This window comes from Petromyzon marinus, chromosome 8 (assembly GCF_048934315.1).
Source record: "Petromyzon marinus isolate PM22_M1 ecotype Great Lakes invasive population chromosome 8, UKy_Petmar_22M1.pri1.0, whole genome shotgun sequence".
Classification (NCBI taxonomy): Eukaryota; Metazoa; Chordata; class Hyperoartia; order Petromyzontiformes; family Petromyzontidae; genus Petromyzon; species Petromyzon marinus.
Genome location: NC_133674.1, coordinates 17,870,378 through 17,896,653, shown reverse-complemented (window position 1 = coordinate 17,896,653; position 26,276 = coordinate 17,870,378). Strand labels below are relative to the sequence as shown.

The 26,276-nt window shown below is 38.0% G+C and overlaps 1 protein-coding gene across 7 annotated transcripts in view; it reads left to right on the top strand.

Annotated features, from left to right (window-relative positions):
• LOC116940375 (pro-neuregulin-1, membrane-bound isoform-like) overlaps positions 1-26,276 on the top strand; it is a 492,066-nt gene that overhangs the window by 444,718 nt on the left and 21,072 nt on the right. For 3 of the 7 annotated variants that reach the window (XM_032950155.2, XM_032950159.2, XM_032950160.2), the window contains 4 exons: positions 10,508-10,581; positions 17,026-17,049; positions 20,254-20,356; positions 21,707-21,848. In XM_032950155.2, the coding sequence (XP_032806046.2) occupies positions 10,508-10,581; positions 17,026-17,049; positions 20,254-20,356; positions 21,707-21,848 (343 nt within the window). Of the gene's footprint in view, positions 1-10,507; positions 10,582-11,101; positions 11,161-17,025; positions 17,050-20,253; positions 20,357-21,706; positions 21,849-26,276 lie in introns of all 7 variants that reach the window. The other 4 variants (XM_032950157.2, XM_076065499.1, XM_032950158.2 and 1 more) reach the window with 3 other exon arrangements.

The window sequence follows — 26,276 nt, the reverse complement described above, 5'->3', positions numbered from 1 at the left end:
TACAGTGCTATATAAATTATCGTTAATATGAGTGGGGTGGTCCCTCTTCAGATATGCAGTGTGATTGTATATATTGTGTATTGACTTTTACTTGCGGAGATGTATGTATTCGTCTTAGCAGTAAAATAAATCGCAAGCCCTCATTGATGCTCCAGCATCTAAAGACTTTCATCTCAGAAATTATTCCGTAATTAGTAATTTTTCAACTTGACAAATTGCTAAATGTGACACTAATACACAATAGCCTACACTGACGTTGTTGCAAAACCTTGCGCTGGGAGCTTTCTTTGAGAACCTCTCATTCAAGGCACTGAAGAAGCTCACGGAATGTGGAGTGAAATGTCTACCATCATGCCTAACAACACGTGCCACAACCCGAAAATGCATCAGAGAGCCATGCAATGTGACCACACGTTTTTAATGTGCTTTTGCGAGCATCTTATATTTGCTGACAATTGAAGGTTATTTGGCAATTTGTTCACTTTACTCAATATAGATTTTCAGTTAGTTAATGTTACTGTAATGGTAATATGCACACACATATAATTTAAAATAATTAACAGTTTTCATACATAAGCTTTTACCATTACCTTTTAACTGTGCAATTAATCATACTTACCAAAAAGCCAGCAGACATTGCAAACATCGATAAATGTCATGTTGGAACATACACATGCAGCCTAATGCATTAAGCAATGTCATGTTGGAGCTAATGCTGATGATGTACATTTCACACATGATATAACTAAAATAGGGCTCATCATCTGTTAAGAATTGCAGGGTATGAAATTAGATGTACTTTAAATAAATAAATGCACCCAGTAAACTGTAATTTAATATATTCCTTCTTGATTTGAAGCTTTCGTGACTGCAGGAATCCATACTCTTTGGTTCTTTCGGTAAAGTCACGTAGGTAGAAAAATAATAATGGATCACGACATTTCGATCGCAACACAAGCAACCGTCATCAGGTGGGACGACACTTTCTGCCCCGCCTCCTGCCCTGCCTCCTCCCCCCCTCTCTCCCCCCCTGCAGCCGATCTCTCCAGTGCTGCTACGGGGTCAACTTTCTGCCCCGCCTCCTTCACCCCCCACTTCTCTCCCCCTCCCCCCACTGCCAAGGCCTACTATATAACCTCGAGCCACGGCAGATCTCTCGCCTACTGCAGCAGTTTGTTATTGCTGTGGTTGTCCCACCTGATGACGGTTGCTGGTGTTGCGATCGAAACGTCGTGATCTATTATTTTTCTACCCACGTGACTTCACCGAAAGAACCAAAAAGTATTAATATATTCCTTCAATGGTGTTTATATTATGTACATTATGTCAATATTGTCATGAAAGAGAATCGCAAATTAACACTTTCAAATAGCGCAGATTACTCTAACTTATATATTACTGTTGTCTGTGGTACACAAACGTTGAAATTAAATTATCTTAGAGCTTTTGTTGACTAATAGTCTGTGAAATTCATGCGAAATTTTCTTTTGTACCATTTTAAATGGAACGTGTTGTCGCCGATCGAAATAACCGAAAGACTACAGCCAGCCATTTTTATTTTGCCAGGAATTGCTGTGTAACTGTTATAAATTGCATAAAAAGTGCCACTTCTCGGTTGTAGGAGCTGCAAAATCCACCATTGCTCAGAAACAAAATTCATAGTTCGACTATTCTCTTTGTGCTTGAGTGGAAAATAAGTGCCGATGGCTTTCACCCATTAAAAAAAAAGTTTCTGTCTCAGCAGAGTGGGCCTCAATTATCGGGTACAATTCAATACTCGTATAATTGCTGTGACGTTACTCATTGTTCACGCAGTGGCAGATGGGTAAAGTTATATATTTTTAGAATGTAGACTTTCAAGACGCAAGATGCGAGTGTGTAATGGTTAGCACACTGGACTTGCAATCCCGAGTGTGACCATTAGAAGGATGGGGAAAGTTTATTAATTTCCCCCCCCCCCCCCAGCAGTAATGGGTACGCCACCGCTAGTCGGTCAGCAGGTCGCATATGGTGGGGTAAAGCGTGGGTAATCAAGAATGTAGAGTGAACATGTGGGGATTTATTTGCTGTGTGCGCGCCCTTTTTATGTACATTGTTTTGTGGTCCATTCGCAGGAATTTATATTTTTCAGTGCATTTGTTCACCGAAATCTCACCCAACCATCACGTTTTTCATCTCTATGTGTTTGGCGTCTTGCTCTTTCCCAAATCCTACAGTCCTTTGTCCGCCCTCCAGGTTTTGCTGTATTGCTGCATTTCCTCATGTCTTCCTTTCAATACCCCTCCTTCATAGGTGCCCTTCGCTGGAGGAAAAATAATATTTCTTGTGTTGTCAGCTGCAGTCTTTTTTTTTCTGCTGCCCCAGCTTACAAAGATAATCTTGTCATGCTCCCTCCCCTTACGGGATGCCCTTTTGTTTATTTTTCATGCTACATTAACTATATAACTGTATGCTTTATTGCATGTGATCTCAGTGAAATTGCATTTTCCCCAATATAAAAAATCCGATAAATTGGATCGTCCAGAACGATTTTAGTATTTTTGTTCCGAGTTAAAGCTTAAAATGTTGAACGGATTTTTTTTATTACAAACGTTATTTACCATTTAATAACAATGTAATTAATCAATGCATTTTTATGCTTTAATATTTAAAACCCTTTTTATTTTTGAAACAATGAATATGAAAAACAACGAATGAGGATATCGGAAATAATCTATTGAGAAAATTAACAGAGACACATTTGCATATATATAAACATCACAATTATGGTTTTATATACCAGGAGATACATTGGTAATATTTGACATGTGTTTGCAATGGCTTTATCTCATCTGAATAAGCCACATTAACATTGAAGATATGAACACCTATCAGGGTAACAGGAATAAATTATATTAACATCTCTGCTTCTTCGTTGCATATCAGACGGTGGAGCTCAGCACTCAGATTAGCTTTCAAATCTGCGATTACTACGTAACCACCTCTTGCAGAGGGCACTTGTAAATTAGTGTGATATTTGTGACCGGACATAGCAATCCAGGAGGTGGGAATAAATTATCAGCACGCATCCAATTGTCCCGGTGCTTTTGTACTGGGCATGCGTAATCTAATCGTGGCATGCCTGCTTGAGAAAAAGTGATGCTTATCTTCTAAAAAACCACCCACACTTGTGAATGTTTCAACTCCAAATACCCTTTGAAATCAACCACAGTTTAGAGTTAAATCCACTGAGAACAAAAGCTCTTCTGGAACTCGTACATTGCACTGTCATTTCAGTATTAGTGTGTCATGTGGGTCTAAGGCCAATGTGCAAATGTGATTGGCTTTCGGATTCCAGTGCTCAAGGGTCAAATTAACATAGCTGAATCCAATTGGTGGTGGCATTTCAGATAATAGCCGAATTAAGCTTTTTGCTTATAACATGATTGGAAAAGTGTATTCCAAGTAATATAATGCTTTAAATCCAGAAAAGCAGCTCATGTCAACCCTCTTTTGTAGCAAAAGTACGATTCGTGTTTGTTCTTTAGACCAACTCTGGTAAGAGTCTAAATGTGCAGACCCATTTATTCATGTTAAATTAAACTGACGCTACCAGATGTTAATCCGTATATATTTTTAGCATTTTTATACACATTCAGTCATATAAATCATATCTGGGTTACCTTGCTTATCTTGAACAAAAATAATATGAATATAAATATACTTATATATGTTAATGACCCGATTGTTGAAACAAGCAAAAAAAACGTGAACGCTTGTATTAAATTTCATGTTTCCATGGTCCGCCACCTTTTCATCAACGTCTGCATTGAGCCATGAAGACACACAGCCTATGTGGCTGGGAAATTACCACAATAATACAGAAAATTATTGTATTTACTTTGCATGCATTACAAATCCTGCATTATAACAAGACAGCAATTTGCGATTGGTTAGTCAAGGGTGTTCATCATGAATACGTTTTTTTATTTCTTGCACAAGTCTGTAGATTTGCACTCCATGCCCATGGCAAATTTGTGATATTCACACACAACAATGTACCCGGGGCTATTTGAGATGCATTTTACTTTTATATATTAACCCTGAATTTTATTCCGTGAATGGAAACTGTATACATTAATTTGGCATGCAATGAGATACATATGGAAGCTAAGTATCTGCAAAAAATATATCGTGAGTAAAATAACATAATAAAGGTGTTTGGGTTAGATCGCGTTATTTATAAATGTGTCGTAACCCTCCACCACCCGACACGGCCAATCAGCAAAAAAAAGGTGTCACGTTGACAAAAGACAAATAATTCACTACTTTAGCCCACCGGTGTGTTGAAGAGTACTCAAACTGTAAATGTGGATTCACCAATCGCAAATGTGGATTCACTCTTCAACACACCGGTGGGCTAAAGTAGTGAATTATTTGTCTTTTGTCAACGTGACACCTTTTTTTGCTGATTGGCCGTGTCGGGTGGTGGAGGGTTACGACACATTTATAAATAACGCGATCTAACCCAAAAACCTTTATTATGAATAATATTGGTCGCGAAAGCCTACGTGTTAAACTGAGTAAAATAACAGTTTAACATTGATAATTACCTTTTATGTTTAGTATTATCACATGTATTAAATGTTTTATGACACTCATTAAATAATTAGCATGTTTTGTTTATTTTAAACTTAAGTGATATGTTGCATAAAAAGAGGGGCTTTTTAGTTAGAGCACCACACGACACAGCCAATTAATAAGGTTTGTCACGTAAACAAAACATCAATTCATCTTCTTGGTTCTTTCGGTAAAGTCACGTAGAAGGGAAATAAAAAATAATAAAAAAATAAAACAAAATAAAATTATCGCGACGTTTCGGCCACAACACAAGCATCTGTCCTCAGGTGAAGAAACAGAACTGTCAGAAGGACAGCGCTCCAATGAGTAGTAGTACAGCAAACCAGTGTGTTGGAGAGTAAACCCACAACATTTACAATGTTTTGTTTACATGAGAAACCTTACGAATTGGCTGTGTCGGGCGGTGGCGGGTTTAAAGACATTCATACTAACGGGATGGAACCCAAAAAAACATTTAATGGATAATATTGTTCGTGAAAGCATACTAAGTGTTAAACATATGTTTTGTATTAGACAAAGATTAAGCAACAGAAGTGATATACAAAAAATAAAGCTACATGCCAGTTTCATCTATTGTGGCAAAATAGTATATTTTGCATACCTAAATAATCACAGGTGTTTAGTAATAGCCTTTTTTTCATTAACAGCACACTACCTGACTGAAATAGCACGCTACATTTCAACACAACAAAATTTGCGGGAGGAAAAACAAGGAAAATTGTGCGAATAACAATCTCCAATAAACATGTTTCAAATTGTCTAATAACAATCTCAAATGAACATGTTTCACCTCATGACAAATTGTTAACATTTCCAGAAATTTTTAGTAATTGCTTTGTCAAAATATATATATCTGTAGTGTTAGTTAAATTGAGTGTTGTCGTATGTAATATTTTCAACTGATAGTAAAAAACTAATTTAGTTTATTGTTTTATATTTGTATTATTTTATTGTTTCCGTTCTACGTGACTTTACCGAAAGAACCAAGAATGTAAAAAAAAAACTAATTTAGTTGTGGATTGCAAATTTATTTTGCACTTATCCACGTCTGTGTGTTTTCACATTATTATTATTTTAGACCTCAGTTGAACGAAAATACGTTAGCCCCATTGTTGTGAACATATTAACCTCCAAAAATCTATGTATTCCAAGGTTAAGGCTTTATTTTGGATGTAGCTGGCATATTTTTATCATTGAAACTAATTATTGAAAAACATTGCAGAATTTTAAGCATAAATGGGGGACAGTTAGGGGATGTTTATACATACAAGCAGGGCTTCATTTGAGCCGACCCTGAAATGTGTTTTTCTCACTCAGAACACCATATCGAATATACCACTCGCAATGGCTGTGGGTCCACGAGCCATATAACTACTCCAGCGTATCAGTGATCCTGAATCTATTCCGTGGGAAATTAAGCCCTACATAACATTAATCGTAATAATGTGTAGCCTACAGCATAACTATTTTTTGCAAAAGTATAGGTATTTCGCCTGCTATAAATAAGTGTGGCACCTGAGTTTGATTCCCAACCACGGCTAACGTCAGCGGTACCCCCTTGACCAAACACAGCATGGGTAGGCCTTCATCCAGTCATGGATTGACAAATGGCTGCAAAATATCATAAATATGTTGATAATTGTTTTTGTTTCACTCGCAATATACAGTATGCAATAAAGCAATTATCTGATTTTGAGGCTATTAATTACCTAAATATTGGACTCGACTCCTTTAAAAACGATAGCTGCACCCACATCCAACCTCCTGAAGGCAGGAAACCCCATAACAGCCACGCCCAGCTTGACCGCGGCTGATGATGATGCCAATGACATCACCAAACTCCGAGAGCAATCAATGCCTTAAATAACACGATGTAACACAATTTTTGTTACTGGGTAGTAAGTGTTATTTCGTAATTGCTAATGCCTAAAAAGTATAGAAAATGGCTATTATTCCCCACAAACATTGTTTTTGTGACCAGGACAGTGATATTTTGAAATATACCTATTTTCAATGATAAAACGGGCGAATTTGTGTCTTTTCGTTCACATAAAGTCAGAAAAAAACAACATATAAATCAAAATTAACATGTATTTATATTAAAGCAATACAACAATGACTACAACATATTTAGAAGTGAGTATTTTTTTTAGATTTACGATGATACTGTAAATCACTTTCACAAATCAGCCCCCAAATGTAGTCTCCCATCATGTTCTCGTTATACTGTCGTTGGTAGTGGCGTTCAAAGTCCAGTATATCCTGGTGGAAGCGCTCACCTTGCTCCTCTGAGTACGCTCCCATGTTCTCCTTGAATTGATCAAGATGAGCATCAAGGATATGGACTTTGAGGGACATCCTACATCCCATTGTGCTGTAGTTCTTTACCAGTCTCTACCAGCTCCACATAGTTTTCGACCTTGTGATTGCCCAGGAAGCCACGAACCACTGTGACAAAGCTGTCCCAAGCCGCTTTCTCCTTACTAGTGAGCTTCTTGGGGAATTCCTTACACCCCAGGATCTTCTTTATCTGTGGTCCGACGAATACACCGGCTTTGACCTTTGCCTCAGACAGCTTAGGGAAGAAGTCTTGAAGGTACTTGAAGGCTGCCGACTCCTTATCTACAGCTCTGACAAATTGTTTCTTAAGGCCCAATTTGATGTGCAGTGGTGACATCAGCACCTTCCGGGGGTCCGCCAATGGCTCCCACTTGACGTTGTTCCTCCCCACGGAGAACTCGGTCCACTGTGGCCAGTCCCGCCTGTGGTAGTGCGCCTTGGTGTCCCTGCTGTCCCAAAGGCAAAGATAGCAGGGAAACTTGGTAAAACCGCCTTGGAGACTCATCAGGAATGCCACCATTTTGAAGTGTCCGATGACCTCCCAGCCGTACGCATCATACTTCAAGGCGTCCAGCAAGGTCTTGATGCTGGTGTAATCCTCTTTGAGGTGCACCGAGTGAGCCAGGGGAAGAGATGGGTACTTGTTACCATTATGGAGCAGCACGGCTTTGAGGCTCCTGGATGAGCTGTCAATGAAGAGGCGCCACTCATTCTGGTTACAGGCGATTCCGATTGCCTCGAACAGACTGGTCACTTCATTGGGTCGTCTGATTCTAATCAGATGACCCAATGCTGATACGGCAGCAAAATGACTTGCTCGCATTTAGAGGCAACTCCAGTGTGTTATAATGAGTCGCATATTGGCGTAGGGACGTGTCAGTAAAGCTTGGCCGAGCGTTGCTGACTTGGCTGAGCTGATGGAAGAGAGCACAGACAGAGCCGTCCACGAGACTCGTGTGGCCGTCCGCCAATCTAAATCGTTAGTACGATTTGTTTTGGTTGTTGTTCCAATTACTGGACCATCCATAAATAGTCAACGTGTATTCATTTGTAATAGGTTAGGGGTGCAATAATGTGCACTGCAGTGTAATATTTAACGGGCAAAAAAATTATGAGGGGAGTGAACATTTAGCTTGGAGGCCCCAACACTAGAATGTGTGCGGATCGGTGGTGAAGATGGAAAGGTTGCTTTACTGATCCATTTGAGAAAATAAAGTTGGGATGAATACCACTGTGCATTGGATTCACCGGCAGCGACGATGATAATGATGATCGTTCTGAAATAATATTTTTTTGTCAAATTTGATCCCAATTGTGCTATCGGCATCTTGGCATGAGATGAAGTATCCTTTCAGATCTATCACAGAAGCCCCAGTGAGACTCTTTGTGTGAAAGAATGGCCCACGGAGATGGATGACACAGAGTTACCTCTTAGTTTCTTTCAAGTGACCTCTGATCCACGCATTAGAGGGCAGCACCCTCCCTTCCCACTCCACATATTAGAGCGATGTTTGTCGCGCGACATTCAAACTCACATTGCGTTCTCAGAGCTAAATTCTGTCCCAACTAAGAGCAGACCAAAACTTAATGTGTGCAGTCAATTGGGGACTAGGCTAAAAAAATATACCAACTCACTCCACTTAAGAATTCCGTTTAAGCGCAGGCAGATGCCTTAATTTGAACTCAGGGTATCAGATGAGGTTCCAGCTCAGTGCTCTGACCTCTGAGCCAACCAGCCACCACAGATATGGCTATATTATTGTGAGTGTGACCATGCATTGGGCATTGCATGTGAATTAATCGCCATAGCTTGAGTTATTGTTAGTAACAACATTAATTATTATTAAAAAATAAATCTGCAGATGTCCTGTGAAAATGTCTCAATTATTTTATTTAATGGGTATTGTCCGAAATATGAATACAAAATAAAGTTGGGATGAATACCACTATACATTATACTTTCGTACCATAATGTATTCCTCAATAACTTAATAGTGCATGCGTATCGTCCAAGATAAAATTTCATATTTAATAAAGAAATATCCCACAAGAGTATAGCAAAACAAGACCATTACATATAAAAATAAATAATCAACGCTACAAAGTAATAAAATCTATTTTTTAAAGGTTTCATATCCAAAATAATGGCAACTTGTTTGAATAAATTTCGATTTATCCGAAGCACCTTTATCCGACACGTACACTCTTCTATTCCGCTTTGTGTTGCCGCATACACGAGAACGAGTGCCATTCCCTGTATTTGCTCTGCGGGGCGGGGCAGGGGGGGGGCAGAGAAGGGGGCTGCAGGAACTGTTTGCATGGTCAAACGCGTGAAGGTGTTTATCTTATCATGGCAAGGGGGGAGGGGGAAAGGTCTGTCAAGGAAGAAGGCTTGGCTCGATTAACAGAGCAAGAGCACACCCTAAGCCATGTGAAGTGCTACGATCCATTCAGACTTGCCTGCAAATCCCACTTGCCTTGCGATGGCTTTCCATGCCTGGCGGTCACTAATGTTGAGATTTTTTTTCGGGTTTTGCTGCTGCTTTGTGTGCATGGTCTGTGAGGAGCGTGGAGATAGATTAAAATGCTCAGCCTTGGGAAAGGCCGATTGTTCTGGGTGGATGGGATTAAATAATAATAATAAACACGCCTACAACTTTTCTCAAATATAACTTTGCCATCCTGCACCTATGCATAACATTTTTTTCCCACAGACAATGTTTTTGTAAGAATATTTTTTTCCCTCAAATCTGATAATCCTTTGCCCATCGACCTTAAGAACATTCTCGTTTTGGTTCAATTAATTACTTCAATGTGGACCAGTTTAATTTCATGCTTCTTCAGGCAAGCTGATGCCACAATCCCAGCCACCTGCTCAATTTTCCTGGCCATTCAACCCCTTAAACATCCAGAGAGAATTGAAAAAGTAATGCTGATTTGGGCATTCTCTAAAATATTCGTAGACCACGTTATGATATTTCACCGTTTGTTTTACCCGTCTTTTTTTATTTCCTCATGTTTTTTTCCGTGTACATTTTATATATCAGGGATGTGATTAACTCGAAGAAATCTTATATATATATTTTGTGTGTTTATTTAACAGCATTCCAATTTAAGTTGGCTCTTAAAAATAGGGCACCATATGATTTTCGCTGAGTTTACCATGTACAGTTCAAATTCAGAGAGAGAAAACTACACGAGCACAATATAACAATATATAGAGTCATGGAGAACAAAGAATCCGTGCCATTTTAGCAATTACAAAATTACACGCAAAAAAAACAGTTATCTACAAAATGAAATACACACTTGGTATTACATTAACTTTAAGCATCAAAACCCTCCTCCAAAATTGTATGGTGACTAACTGTGTATTCCTTGTGAAATTAACACTCACATCTGTATGAATAACACTGTGATGAATGAAGTACAACTAACTTGACCCATCATCCTTTTGCTCCTCATGTGACTACCGCATGCGTTTGTTCTGTGGTTTGTCCCCTTCTCCCTCCCTTCCCCCCCCTTTCTGCCCTCCACCCTTTCGTAGGTGCAAAGAAGGCTACTTTGGAGTGAGGTGTATGGAAACCGAGCCCCGAACTGATACAGTTATTAATGGCAAAAGTATGTCGACGATGTTTTTATATTCTTAACCGACCAAGGCCTTTAGGGAAGGTCACCAAGGCTGTTCCGATGCCACCTGTCTTTTGGGAAACTGGACTTTTAAATTTGGGTGACATAAATCCCACATTTCCATAATTATCTTTGTCAATTAGTGTATTATTTTTGCTTTTTATTGTAGTAGGCGCAATTTCTCTATCAGCTATTACCTAATAATATACGGCACATTATACATATAATTACTCCGTAATTGTATTTCAAATTCCATATTGGTACAGATGATGAATTTTGATTTGATTTAGATTTTTCCCGCAAACTATCTATGCTAATTTAAGACATGTTCTGTAACCCTCCGCTAATGACAGCCAGTTTCCTGATTGCTGTCTCTGGCAGCAGTTGGAAGCTTTCCCTTGAGGCCTTGACCGGAATGCATGGTTACGGGGCTTCATGGCAGTGTTTTTGAGTTCAATCTCGTTTTTTTTGTTTTTTCCTTTTTTTTCTCTGTGATCTGTTTTTCCGTCAGGTGTCCCACCGACTTTACAGGCGACCGCTGTCAAACCTCGATAATGGCCAGTTTCTACAGTACGTCTGGTTTCTTTTACTGTCTTACCCTCCCACTCCTCTGAGCCAGACAGCGTGTTTCCTCTGGGTAGTCACCCAACGTAGATATTTATTTTTATCCCCATCATACGTTTTGAACATGTTCAGTGCTACTAATTTTCTCCCTTCAGCCATTCTTGTTCAAGCTAAATCGTTCCGTTGCTGTAGTATGTATAAGTGTTATGGTGGCCAGAAAATATATTTCGTATGGCAAAGCTTCTGACATCTTGTAACTTTAATTAAAAAATTAAACGTAAGTTTTATGCTTCAGTATACTTATTTCTGCAAGGGCAATGCAGTTTCCTTTTTTTATTTCAGCGTGACATTTTCAGAGCACAAAAACATAAAATACCGGATGGAATGTGTTTTAAAATACCTTCTCTGAAGTGTCCATTTTTATCCCAAGTAACGGCCTTATTTGCTCTTGCAAAAACATTTATTTTGTTTTCTGAAAATTTAAATCGTATATTTCATCTGCTGGTACAGATCAACTGATGTAAATTCGAACTTCTTGAGCATTAGAAATATTCCAATTGCAAGGGTCAGGGGAATTGAACTATCACAATTGGCCCAAGAATGCAACAGTTTTCTTTGTGGCAGCCAATCTTGATTCATATGGGAAATATTAGAGTTTTTAAACATGTAGCCTTGATATTATAGTATATCCATTTTCCTCATTATAGTTACGATAATTAATTTTACCACCACAAAATGAGTCTATGTTAGAGACTGACACCGTAATAATGAGGCTCACTCTATTCAAATATGCACTATACATACATCGCTATATAGTTACTAGCAAAATATTGTTTTAAAGTGAAGTGTATTGTGCATTGGCGCATCGTGACGACTTAAAAAAATGAGCTCATGTTGAGTTGTGTAACTTGGCAATGCAAGATATCAAAGCGATGCCCAACAATTTGTTTATCGCAGAAATAATTTGTTGAGCATGTGCCAAGACTTCATACTGTGTTGTACTTTAAAGTTGTACGGCCAAATTTTACTAAATCTTTTGACAACTACGACATCGCATGTGTATGGTACATCTCCCCATTCGTCACTTTCAGATCATTTCACTAACTTTGTGAGGTTTCTACCGACATGTTCACAAGTATACCACATATAGAGTTTTGTGATAAATTCATTATAGACTGTATGTACAGTGCATATATGTACCAGTAGGTAAAATAAATCCTGGGACATAAATGTGTATTGCAATGGCATATATACTGTATAAATTGCTTCTTTCAAATGATGTCATCTTTCATAAAAACATTATCTTTCATTTGTTTTTACGAAGCCCATACCTTCTATCTTTTTTTTTTAAATCCGTAGATTTTTTTTTACAAATATTTTAAAATAAGCAATATCCTAACCGTTAATTTAATTTGAAAAAAAAAAATCTAAAATTGCTCATCAAAAATGATCAAAGCAGTATATTGGCTTTCCCTTTGTTTAAGGTGCTGCTTGTGTGTAAATGCTGTGGATGCTGGTTTTATGTGTACTAAGTCACTGTTTTCTTTTGGTGGTGCGTGTTGCTTTAAAATCTGTTTTTCTGAACTTCAATCAAATTCTTCCCAACATCCGTGTATTTCTCCTCCAACTTCTTCATAACAAAATAATATCTGTTCAAACACATGCTAAACACATTTTTTAAACAACCTTTGCTTGCCTTTTATAGTTGGAAGAGGTAGGTGTATTGAAGAGCTATACAGACGTAACTTAAGCGTTATATATTGTAATTTGTATGCAGCATTACAGAACATTGTTACAGAATTCTTTAAAGTGACGCATGTAAGTTGAGATAGTGTTGCTATCGTACTTTTTAGAAACGAGCTCATTCTGATCTGAAATGTTCAACTGCCATGGAAATTTCTATAAAAAACTTATTTTAAAATATGAATTAGCAAATTTACATAATGTAAATATAAGCATTACAGCAATAGGAAAATGGAGTTCCTTCAACTGTGCATAGTTGCGATAGAGGGAGAAATATATAAAGGTGTACCCCATTTAACATCCTAGATTAACAAGGATTAATTTGGTTGAAAGTTTGGCTATGCTTAGAGCAGTAATTGAAATTGATTACAGATCAGAAAAGTTACCTATTAATAAACTGATGAAGCCATGCCGGGCATCACACTGAGAGAGCAACATTTATTTTATTAAGCGTTCTACACCTGAACAGCGTGCATGATAGATTAGTGCACTAAAAATGGTGAGGGATGGTTATTGCCACTACTAAATATATATTAAAAGATAGGTTGCTTTAACTAAGGGGCATTTAAAAATTTATAATATTATTTACAGCGCTTGGCAAAATGAGATTTTGAAAAACATCCAAAGTAGCATATGTTACAACCCTAAAGTCACATTTAGCTAATTAAAAATATAATTTTACAACATGATTTGTTCTATTAATTTGCAAATAGCTCACCGCAGGTATATTTATTTTGCAATTACCTCATTGCCTTGGAAAATTGGACCCCCCCCCCCAAAAAAAACCTGTGTTATTTACACTGCGTTAATTTATTTAACCTTCAGTATCAACAAACGCACAATGTTGCGCAGTGTAAATAATGCCGCGTAAAAATGTAGCCGTCACTTAAACATTCTAATGGCAACTTGCATATATAGCCTGCATTACAAGACCGCCTAAAGTGTATATTCAGGGTAATCGGCCCTGACGCTTGCAATCAGCCGGCGAGGAGTGGAGTAATTCCTCTGCACACTGGCCACCGATCTGCTGGCTTGGTAGGGACATGCTTTGCAGCCCCTTGCTGAATGGAATCAAAGTATCCACTTTGAACCCTTTCTATATCTCACGTTAATTTCCCCCACACACAAAAAATAAAAATGTTTGTTAATTGAGAAAAGCAAAACGAAATTCATAAAATCGAGTATAAGTTTGTTGGAGTCTGTTTGTTATGTGCACTGCCTAACGGAGTTTTTTTTAATGGAATAATTAATGTGCTTTTGCATGCGTTGTACATTCCATTTTTCGTGTAAAAAACATAAATAATCATTATTTATATATGTGTTAACTTTAGAAAAATAAAAATTGGTCTAAAAACTGCAGACAACAATGATATGAAAAGTAAAAATTAATTTGAATTTAAATTGTTCATCCACCGTGGTTTAAACCTGAATTGCATTGGTGATTGAACACAATTATAGAGTGAAATTTGTCTTAATTATGGACATTTAATAATTCTGTATTTAATTTTCAGGCATTGCTTAAATAAACGGACAGTTGAATTAAATATGAGAATAGGTTTACCCCTTTTTTCTGGCAATAAAACAGTTGTGTTAACATGTTAAAACACCAAACTGAAACATTTACAAGGAATCGTGTCTGCATTAACGACGATACTTGTGGTCAGAATGCAGACAAAACAAAGGTTTCAGTTTGGTGTTATCTTAACACAGCTGTTTTGTTGCCAGAAAAAAGGGGAAAACCTATTATCATATTTTGGTACTGGCAAAGGAGGTCCCATGATGATTAAGTTGAATTAAATTTAGAGCCAAGTTTACAACAGTGGTACTCAAATTATTTGTTTGCAAAGATGGTACGCACCATTGCTTCAAAAGTCGTGAGCATGTCCCTGAAGTTTAATGAGCAATCTCAAACAATTGGAAGTATTTCACCGTTTTCAGTGGAATGTGAAGCCAACATCCAATTAAATGTTGCATCAAAGATATTGCCACCATACCTTAGCCATATTGCATCATATTACTGCAGGATGTATGTGTGATGCATCAAATGGAAGTACAATTGGTAGACTATTTCTGGGCATATAATTAAACCAGTTATAATTACAATGGAATAGTCATGGTTACCTTGATGAAGGCAAATGTAAAATATCGATAAGCTTACAAAGTGCAGTCTAATTTATGAATATTCGACAGGCTAGCACATCAGGTAAAGGGAGCATTCAATCAAATATTTGCAAAATATTAAGTAACATAATTAAACCAATTTCGCGGTTAGCTACATTAAATAGTTTAACTTGCATTAAAATGTTAAACCTATTTCTAATATGTTATATATACGTTTTAATGAAATACAAATTAACTGTTTTTGTACAAATCCATAGAAATAACCACAATTGAATTTGTTTTTATATTTCATGAGATCACTTAATAAGGAACACCTTCGCCAAAGAAAGTACTAGTCCAACTAGAACGTGACACCCATGTGTCAGTAAATTGCAATGGAGGCGAAATATATATATGCTAGCCCATTCAAAGTTAGCACTGATTTTTAGGCTAGATGAAATCTTAAGCAATTCCCATTATTTACATGTTACTCAAAGTGAACTAAAATATTGATAATGCAATAACCAGTTATTGACCACAGTTTCAATGAACAAATAAAATACTTTTACTTTCAGGTCTTTTGTAGACAGTGAATAAGATAATAGCACACAAGACACTTAGTTCTCTATACTCTGTTAGTTCCTTCATGACCCTGCAGATATTTGAAGATTATTTTCATACAATTTAGATTCTGTGAAATTCCATGTAGCAACGTTTCAGATTTATTCACACAATAGCCATCAACCTCCATCTTTAAATTCAGTGTAAGCAGAAATTTCTGACTTCATACACGAGTTAGTTTTATTTTCTATTTTGACACCACATTACCATGTCACATGGTGGCAACGGTTGAGCCATCCCATTGCATGAATAAAACATTCGATTGAATTTGTGATTCTATTTGGTGCCACTGTCGTAAAGGTCGGCAATAGATTTTGATTACGTGACCTGACATGATGATCATGAAGGTTGAAAAGGATAAACATGAATTAGCGTTTAGATTATTGTTTTAGGTTTAAGCCAGATTCATCAGCAGAAAAGTATAGCATTTTAGAACGTATTAACCAATAGCTGAACTCTATAGCATACGAGTTGGAATTTGTATTAAAATGTACAACTAACAACGAAATGGAACCAGACAGCATCTATTTAAAAGCTCGATTAAACAATATCTCACCGTTATAATGGAACAAAATGCTCACCATTCAAAAACCACGTGTAAGCTTACAACGTGTTATTGGCATTGCAAACAAATTATAAATCATCTTAATGTTAGTTCAATCTTCACAAAAATAACTGAATATGCATAAATTAAAGGAGACTATAATTAAACATGTATTATCTAGCCATAACAGCAATGTACAGGATGGAATGTGCACCCATTGCTTTTTTTGATGCCTCATTGGTTAAAGGTCCTATTTGCATTTTCGTCACAAATGTGCACAATGGTAATTTGAATCTCGTCCCTGTAAGCTTCAGCTCAGGGGCTGTGCATTTGTTTACGGGAATAATTTAAGATGCCAACAAGGGGCAGCATACATTTATAGCCAAACACTTTTTTTTAGGCTGCTACATAAAAATAAGATTTTATTTCCATCTATCTTGGACACCTCATTTTCCAGCTGATCCAAATTATTCGCCCACTCTGTAGGTTGGTCAACGGTAAATGAGAACGTATGAGCTTTACATGCTGAGTCGTACCGTGAGTTCAAACTAATCATGGCTTTGACTTGCATTGGCATTTAAAATAGACTGCATTACTGCAGTTGTAGGGCCGTAGTTGGTTAATTGCAGGACAGCGGGTGTTCCTGTGTTTTATTTAGTTTTCAAATTTTCAATCTTTACGAAGCAAAATTCACATTCTTATCTCCCTACTTATTTTTTCCTACAGATCCTTAACTAACCAAGTGTTCATAAGTGCCGAGAGTGTGTTTCCCTTCAATTACCTCTGCATTTTTATCACGCTGTTATCTGAAACATCTTTCTTCTGTCTCCCTTTTCTTTGTCGCCTATTTGCTGTCTCAACAGGGCACCTGGGGATTGAATTTATGGGTATGGTACTTGTGTTTTTATACAGTTTTCTAACAAATGCTCACGTGTATTGTCGCCCTAACTTTGATGATTGTCATTAATCCTGCACTGCATGACAGATGTGAAATAACAGCCATGTGTTTTTTTTTTAAACTTCATGCAAACTGAGTTTGTGCACATTTTCAGTCAGTGCATTTTCACACCACTGTCACACGAAGCATGCCTAAGGTGTACATTCAGATTCTATTAAATATGAATTTTATCTCGTGAATGCAGACAGATTCATTATGCTAAAATATAAATGTCATAATTTGTCAAATATGTGTCATCTTCATGCACCAATTATTTAAATAAACACTTTTCTGTATTACATTACACAAACAGTTTTAATATTGGACTAAAATGTTAGTTTTCAGAGATACAAAAACACAGTATAATATGGTGTTAAGCACAAGTAAAAAATCTTGTACGAATACGTTATATATTTATCGTTAATTCCTGAGCACCAAAGCAGTATTTGTTTTCAAATCTCAAGATAATAAATAATTAACGAAAACATATTGCGGCAGTTAACTTACAAACATTAAATCTAAATTCAAATCGCTGGAGACAATTGTGATATATGATAGCATAAACACTTAACAATCAAACTCAAGTACTGAAATTAATGCAGTATTGGGAATCATGATTTTTAATTACGTGTGATGAAATGAAGATAATTTTAGAGGAACACTGCTTGTGAGAGTGTGGTATTGCTCAAGTTCCTTTTTCATAAATTATTTCATTTCCAAATAAATGCAAACGTAAATAGATGAAATGTAAACAGAAATAAATGTACTTTATGAAGAGAAACAGTAACATTTAATGCAATTTCCCTTTTAAAATTCCATTTACATTTGTTTTCCGATATTTTTCTGCACATTTCTACCCGTTACATTTCAAATTGCCATTACATTTTAGACATTTTAATTTTGGGCACAGCTATTGCTAATGAGCATCAATTATGCAGTGCCGCTCAGAAAAAAAAATCCACAAACACAACACACACATGCACACAAAGACATAAAGTGAATGGAGTTTATGCATGAATGTTATGCATGTAGAATTGAGTTTTCCATTTGCTCATGTTCATAATTTCAGCAGAGCTCTGTAATCCTTTATCGCATGGTTGCCATCCCCCATCATGCTAACAAACCCATTAAAATCTTGGCAATAATTTGATGTGACAGTATGCAGATTGCCTGCCATTGCTTTGATCATAAATTGCTTGAATTGATGTTTATGCATTTCACGGAGGCTCTCATCCTAACGAAAATTCAATGTGTAACTTATTTTGAAAAATAATGTTTTTCCATCTTTTCAAAGTTGTATTTTAAGATCAAGCTGTGACTGAAATTCCTCGTATGTCATCATATATTTAGCCATAAATACTGAGCAGCCAAATGCTTTTCTTTTTGTTACAAATACAAACATACTGTACGTAAAGATTGACTAGGATATTTTGAGTTTAAAAGAAAAACTGTAATGACATTAATTTTTGTTATTGCTAAATTTTAACTTTCCAAGAGCAGTGGTGTTTATTGGAGAAGCATTGCCTTGGCAATTAAAACTTCAGATGATTGCTGTGATTAATATTGTAAATAATGTACAGCTCCTTTGTCAATCCATTACCGGATGAAGGCCTTCCCACGCCATCTCAGTTGTGGGGGTTGTTTGGCCATTCTTCTAATGGTCAGTCAAGGGAGTGTTCGTGCCCTGGAATCAACCCGAAGATGCTGAGTTCATAAGGCAGTATGCAAACCATTGTGCCACTGTGGCATGATCACTAGATACATAATTGCTCTCACATAATTTACTGTAGGTGCCACCTTCAGTAAAAAAATACATCCCAAATGATTATTGGCTCTGCGTTTAGCGTAAGACAAAAACAACTAGAGAAATTCTTCATAAAAAATGTGGCATATGATTTTTAAAAGATATGTATTATGATAAAGGTTCACAATATAACTTGAAAATATAACATAGCTGTTTTTTTAATAGATATTTAAAGTTATAGTGCAGTGGTCAGAGTGCTGCGCTGTGAACCCGGTGACCACATTTCTATTCCCAGCCATGGCTAACATCAGGGGCGAGTTAAAATCTGAACCAGTCTTGGCCCCTTGTCCCGTTTCACCCGCCCATGGTGACCAGCGTGGGGAAGTAAAATCAAACAACCCCTTACGACTGAAATGACACGGGATGGGGGAGGCTTTCATCTAACGGTGGTCTAGCAATGGAAATACATTATTAATTATTGTTTCGTTACATCATGTAAATAAATGCAATTAACGTACATATTGATATTGAAGCAAGGCTGCTGACAAGAAAAAATAATTGTCATCTTCCTCCACATTGTGAAGAAAACAATTTTTCAGTCACATCTTGAAACTTGACCACAAGGCTACTCTGCCTCACGGTTTTTGTGGCTGCGTTTAGCCTACTGGTCAGCGCACCCTTACTTACTGTGCATGGGGTCACCTGTTTAATTGCCACAGGCGTTCGGTAATGTCTGAAGGTGACTATCAGAATGGCGTAAGTGAGTTGTGTACCAAAGAGCAAATGTTAAGTATTCTGTGACATCATTCGCACGAGTAGGGTAGCTTGTGCCAGTGCCCTTAACTAAGTCTAATGTAATGAAATAATCCTTCAATACATTTGCCAAATATGGCCTGGACCAGTGTGGAAGAGAGGCCAAAATACCCTCATAAGGGACTCTCTTGAGCTTCCTATAGCGAGGCCCTTCCACCAGCAATGGCAGAAGGGCCTGCACCTTCGCCTTTTTAATTAATAACCCTCTTTAATAAACATAATTTTATACCAGTTATCAGGTGTCTCTTACAAAAGAGGCGATGAGAATCATGGGCTTTCGCCTCGTTAAAAAAAAGAACAATTAACTGAGTTTCATATGAGAGTCCCAATGACAATTGGCACACACAAACAAAAAATATCCCCTGGAAAGTCAGACTGTTGTGGCAAGTGCGATTAGCGAGCGCTTATGAAGGCCGGCACGGCACAGTAAGCAAGCGCAATGCCTAGCCGCCTTTGTCTCCCCGGACACACAACAAAAAACGCAGGCAGACAGCCGAGGAAATCCTGATTCGCAAACGTAAGCTCATTGCGCGTGTGCTGGTTTTGCTAATTAATGGCTTGTGTTGGTGTGCGGTCTGTGTTGGGGCGTGGGCACAGAAGCGGAGGAGCTGTATCAGAAGCGGGTGTTGACCATCACAGGGATCTGCATTGCTCTGCTCGTAGTTGGCATCATGTGTGTTGTTGCCTACTGCAAAACCAAGTAGGTTGGCTACGTACTGTGCGAAAGAAGTTCGACATACATGCATACATACCTATTGCGGCCACGTGTTGCTTAAATTAATCATTAATGTTCAAAGTTTGAGATTAATGTGCAAATTATTTACTTAATTTAATCCAACTGCGCATTCGCCACCATTGTGTTTTTAAACAAAGAATCCGTTTGGAAATGTCAGCATTCAACGTGTCTGAAAATGGTGTGTGTGTAGGTGTGACTTTTCACAGGGTTTTTCAAAAGCCTTCAAGTGGCCTTTTCATACTTGTTACAGTAGGAAGCACACGTTCCCATAAACGTTGCTGTGAGATTGTTACTTGGCAATCAAATGTTTCAGAATATGTTTTTTTATTCAAGTACAAAGTTCAATGTAATATGCAAGTCGTTGGAGACTGGGCTGAGACCATCAACTTATTGCGCTTAAATGCCCCGGTTAATCGCAGTTAGATGGTCATATTTTAACCCATGATCTTAGTGGTGGCAGCTCAGCGCTCTGATAACTGAGCCACCCCTGTCACCTGTATTTGCTTATTCTCCTTTAAAGGATAAGTCACTTTAAAAAGTGCACAAAATCGCGGAAGCATTTGAATCTCAGTCTCTCCAGCCAAGTAATTTTTAATTAATGCCAAACATTTACATGGAACGTTTAAAGTAATCCTCATTAATGTTATTGAGGCTGGCCAATGATGAAAACTAGGAACCAATAGGTTAAAGGAACATCAAATGAATCCGTGTATAATTTTGTGTTCATTAAAAGGGGCCCTTGTCCAATATGTCATATTAAAAGTATAACTTTAAATAAAAAAAACTTTTATCATAAATGATGAAAGTGCAAAGCAGGCATGCATATCTTCTGAAGAGTTCGTGGGTGAGGATTTTAGAATTTTCATTGAAAGCTGAACTGTTTGAGTACTTTCAAAAAGAGCACAATCGTTACTTTAATGTTTAATAAGTGGGAAATATTCTTGTCTCTGAAAAATGTTAAATAGTTATTTAGAAGATAGATTATTGTCAAAACGTAGTATGGCACGGCATATCAGAATCTTTATTTCTAAGAGATATATAAGGATTAAAAGGATATATTTTTGAAATATAATTAAGATATTTTATGAAAGGGATGGAAATAATTTTTCAGAAATTAAAATGCAAATAACATCGAGGCTTATATTAACAATGTTCAGGATGGTAATAAACTTGAAACGGATTATTCAAGATTACACTGTGACTTTTAATTATCTAAAAATAACGAATCCACCCGTAGCATATGCACAACCACCAACTTTACACTCAACATTTGCTTATATTGTAAATAAGTCAATGTTATAAACTTCATTGTAGAAAGCAGAGACAGAGGCTGCAGAACCGGCTGAGACATGGAATGCACGGAATGAATGCCAATCCACCAAACGGACCCCACAATCAGCCACACCCACCACCAAGTCCAGCACCGGCTCCCGACAACAGCATTCAGCTCAGAAATGTAAGTATTCCAAATGCATGCACATGTCCCAAACACACGCACGCACACACGCACCCACGCACACACGCACGCACGCGCGCGCGCACGCACACACGCACGCACGTTAGCCAAGACAATATTTTAGTCCGGCATCAGATAATGCTGCTTTGCTATGCAGTGCATGTTGCAATAGTGTGCTTGCATACGCACGTTCGCCAGATGTAGTAATTGCCTACAACCCGCCCTGAATACCAACAAGCGTTGCATGTTACATGGCCATACACGTTGAATTTTAACTGACCTACACTGCAGCTGTCAATAAACACTCCCCCGGTGATAAATGCAGTAACACTAAATCAGCCATCTACGTTTGAATTCATAGCCATGTCTGACCACGGCATTAACATTCATTACTCAATGTTTTTTTTTTACTCTTGGCAAAAACGTGTCTGTCGCATGTATAAATACCAAATCGGTTCTGCCTTTTTAACAAAATAAGCAGTGATAGCAAATGCTCATACACTGCCAGTTGTCTCAATGCATTGCTCATGTGATGAATTTTGTGCCTCTTTATTAAATTATCAAATGTGAACCAAGGACACCTCAATGTTGGATTGCCATGATGATTACCCTTCGGGATATTTTTTTTTGTTTTATATATACAAAGAACAAACTTTTGTCAAAATAAATTCCGATTTATTTTTTTAACCTCACGATAACGGCTGTAGTAGAAGCTGCTGCTGCTGATGCTCCTGCTACTTCTGCTGTGTAATGGGCCAGCACACTGAAGTTGCCATCCAGAGGTTGCCGGTTCGATTCAATCTCCCAACGATGCCCGGCAGTTGAAACAATGGGACGGGTTTCTCAGATCCCTCTCCACCGACCTGTCCGCCCAGCAGAATAAACGGGTGCACCAAAGTTAATTGATTGGCACGTCTTGCGTGGTGGGTTAAAGTGTGGGTACTCCCACCTCTCCCTCTAGTGTGCCCGGTCAACGTGGAAAAACAGACCAAACTATTCTCGCTTTACTCTTTGGATCTTTCGGTAAAGTAACGTCGGTATAAAATAAAATAAATTAAATCACGACGTTTCGGGAGCTACACAAGCGTCCGTCGTCAGGTGAGACAACCACAGCAAGAAGCAATTGCTTGCTCTCGATGGCTTTTCTGCAGCTTCCTCTGGTGGAGACCCTTCCGGCAACAGTTGCGTGAGCAAGCAGTTCCACGGCTCCACCTTTATTTTAGTTATTTTTTGACTGAAAATTATTGTTCTTATTTATAATCGTATACAATGACCATGTGTCCTAGTGTTCATCACGAATCTTGGCCACTTGAGAAAAGGCATTGTTAGCGGTTGCACTGTTTGATAATGCACCTCCCTTTTGTGAATATTTAGAGTCGGGCATTTAAAAAAAGTATATAATTCAAGTTTGATTTCTTTATTGACGATAAATTATTTGAATTAGTTTCAAGGGATGCTAATCAATCATATTATATGACTGTGGATCACATTTCCTTTGCAGTTTTAAAGTACCTCATCAGTTACAATCAACGTGATTAGCATGGTATAAATTGGAGCAATTTAAATTGATTATAATAGTTTGGAAGAGATTAAAATCATTTGGAGTCAGTGCAGAGCAGACATTTCAAACCATGTTTTAATTAATATTGAGCCGTTATACTGTGTAAGTAAGCGGCATGCCTCGTGCATTTGAGCAATCGCGTTTAATACTGGGGACAGTGAATCTCATACATTTGAAGTAATCCCATTGCGAGAGCGTTCGCTCTCTCTGCGCTACCGATTCAACATAAATTCGGTGCACATAATACAGTTGTGCAATGACTGATGTCGAACCAATTCAGGCGCACAAAATGAATTATTGTATTCATTAATGTGTAAAAACGCAAGCGTCGTCGGGTGGATTCACAGTTGGGGTAATTTCCCATTTTTGGCTCAGATGAACTCTGCAACGTGATTATTTATGCATATTCATTAGCACAGATATATTATCCACATTTTAAAATGCACTGGAACAAAATGTGATATAGCGAAGCTCCCCCAATGTTCGTTGTCTGAGATCTGGTCTTTACAACAGTTCTATAATTGACTTCGCATTATAAGTCAAATTTCTAATGAGATCATCTTGCATTAATATGTAGTCTTTCTCTTGCTCCTGCGTATGGCTGAATGAATAGCAACTTAAACAAGTATCAGTGACCTTTACAGATGCCTCAACAGGATCAGGGTGGCAGAGACAGAAGGAAAAGGTTGGTTTCGTTAGAATAAGACCAGGGAGGAGAAGAAGGTTGGTGTTAGATGTGTCATCAATCCCACCACAAAGTTCCACTGGGGTTGTTCTTGGCACAGAGCAACCCCAGTGACGCCCAATTAAGCTGATACCCCCCCGCCCCTCTCACTACCGAAAATTGTTCATGGGTTTACCCCTCCACAGCTGGGGACAGGAAATAATTGTTTTTATCATCCTGGCTTAACACTAGCATTTGTATTTGAGTCACTGCGTATGTATGTTTGTTGCACTTATTTTGCACTGAACGTAGCCAACCGTGCTAATCAGAGGTGCTAATCGGAGGTGCGTGGGAAGGACAACAAACTAAATTTTTAAAAGCAGTTCTAAAGGACAGAGGAAAGATTTGTATCCCCCCCGCCCCATAGGAGGCATTAAATGCAACCCATGCATACCTGGTATGCCTTATAATTGATCCAGTTATGAAATACTACAATTTTTCTAAGTCTCAATTAGAATCATTTTTGGCATACCTAGCCAATACATGTGTAGTGTAAAGCCATTTTTTTATCAATCCACTGCTGGATGAGGCCCTCCCCACGCTAGTTTGGTCATGGGGGTTATTTGACCATACTTCACCATGCTGCTCAGCCTGGGTTCGTGAAGGCAGGAAGCATAGATATAGGATCATAGTATAGTGCAACAACGGATTTTGCTTCACTCCCCTTCATCAAAAACGCAGCATTCTTTTGCGTATATTAGCTCCATTATAAGTGAGAGTTTCTGCATTTCCTACTTACACTGCTGAGCTTCAATGAGAATGGTGGGTGTTTTTTTTCTCTCTCAATCCGAAATGTTTTTAGTGCCTGTGTGTAGCAATTGCCGCTTTAATCTTAAAAGTGACACATTACACCCAAGATGGATTATCTTGCTGGCTAAGCCATTGCCCAAGATTACAGTTTCAAAGAATGCATTACTCTGTGTGTGTGTATATATATGTGCTGGCACATATAACGTGAATTTGTAGTGGTGACACTTCGTCATATTGATCCTCAGCGTTGCAGCCAACCCCATTTAAAATAGGGGGCAAGCCTAGCAAGCCTGACAGGTTAACTTAAAGTGAGTGGGTTGGATGCTTGTCAGCCAAGTCATCTGTGCATGAGCACAAAGCAACGAGGGCTGAACAATGTAACTCATCGGATGATCCTTGTGATTTAAATACCCCATTTGGGGACTAAATAACACGTAGTAATTGCGGAATGCTAAAACGGCCACTCCATTGTGTTCAATCACGCGGCAGGTTTTTTTGTTGCATTCACTGTATCGTATCGGGTGAATCTCACGAAGGTTATTGAAGTTTTAATATGAGACGGAGCAAAGTGGCATCAACCTCATACTGATCATATTTTACTATTCCTCACAATGGAATAAGTCCATCGTTATAAGTAACGATCATAAAACGTAAAGTGCAGAGTCTGCCTCTGCATGTTCTTTCGATATCGTATTACAAACAATAACTCTTACAACAAAATACGGGTCGATATTTGGATGAGGACAGGGTATAGGACCACTTTAGATGTCGCTCTTCGCTGATGTTAGCGATGGCTCCAGCTAACCGATGTCATCGCACCATTGCCCTAACTACGGCACCACCCATTGGCCCTCCACTTGAATACATGGTAGGAATAAATTAACGAGTATTGAGTGAGACTGATGTTCGGTATTTAGTTAAGTAGTTAACTTGAGGTAGTGCGGTGGCACGGTAATTAGCACAGTGCTATCTACCTGATCATCTGAATGTTATTTTGACCGTGTTTGATGTCAGTGGCGAGTGATATCTGAACCAGTCGTGGGCCCATTCACCAATCTACACTGACCAGCGTGGTGAAATATAGTCAAACAATGGCCATGACTTGTTCAGCATGAGGATATTTAATCAAGCAGTGGATTCACATAGGTCTGTAAATATTATTGTTGATTATTTAGTCATTTACTTAGTGGGTCATTTAAAAAAACCCACTGGAGCTATGCACTTTCAAATCGAGTTTGAAAACGAATTTCCTTAGAACTGATTTTTGTGTTTAGTTTGTTGTCCTTCCCCCACCCCTCCGATTAGAACGGTTGGCTACGTACAGTGTGAAAGAAATTCAACGTTCCAGCATGCATACGCGCATCTATTTCAAGCATTTTATACGTAGATGTTG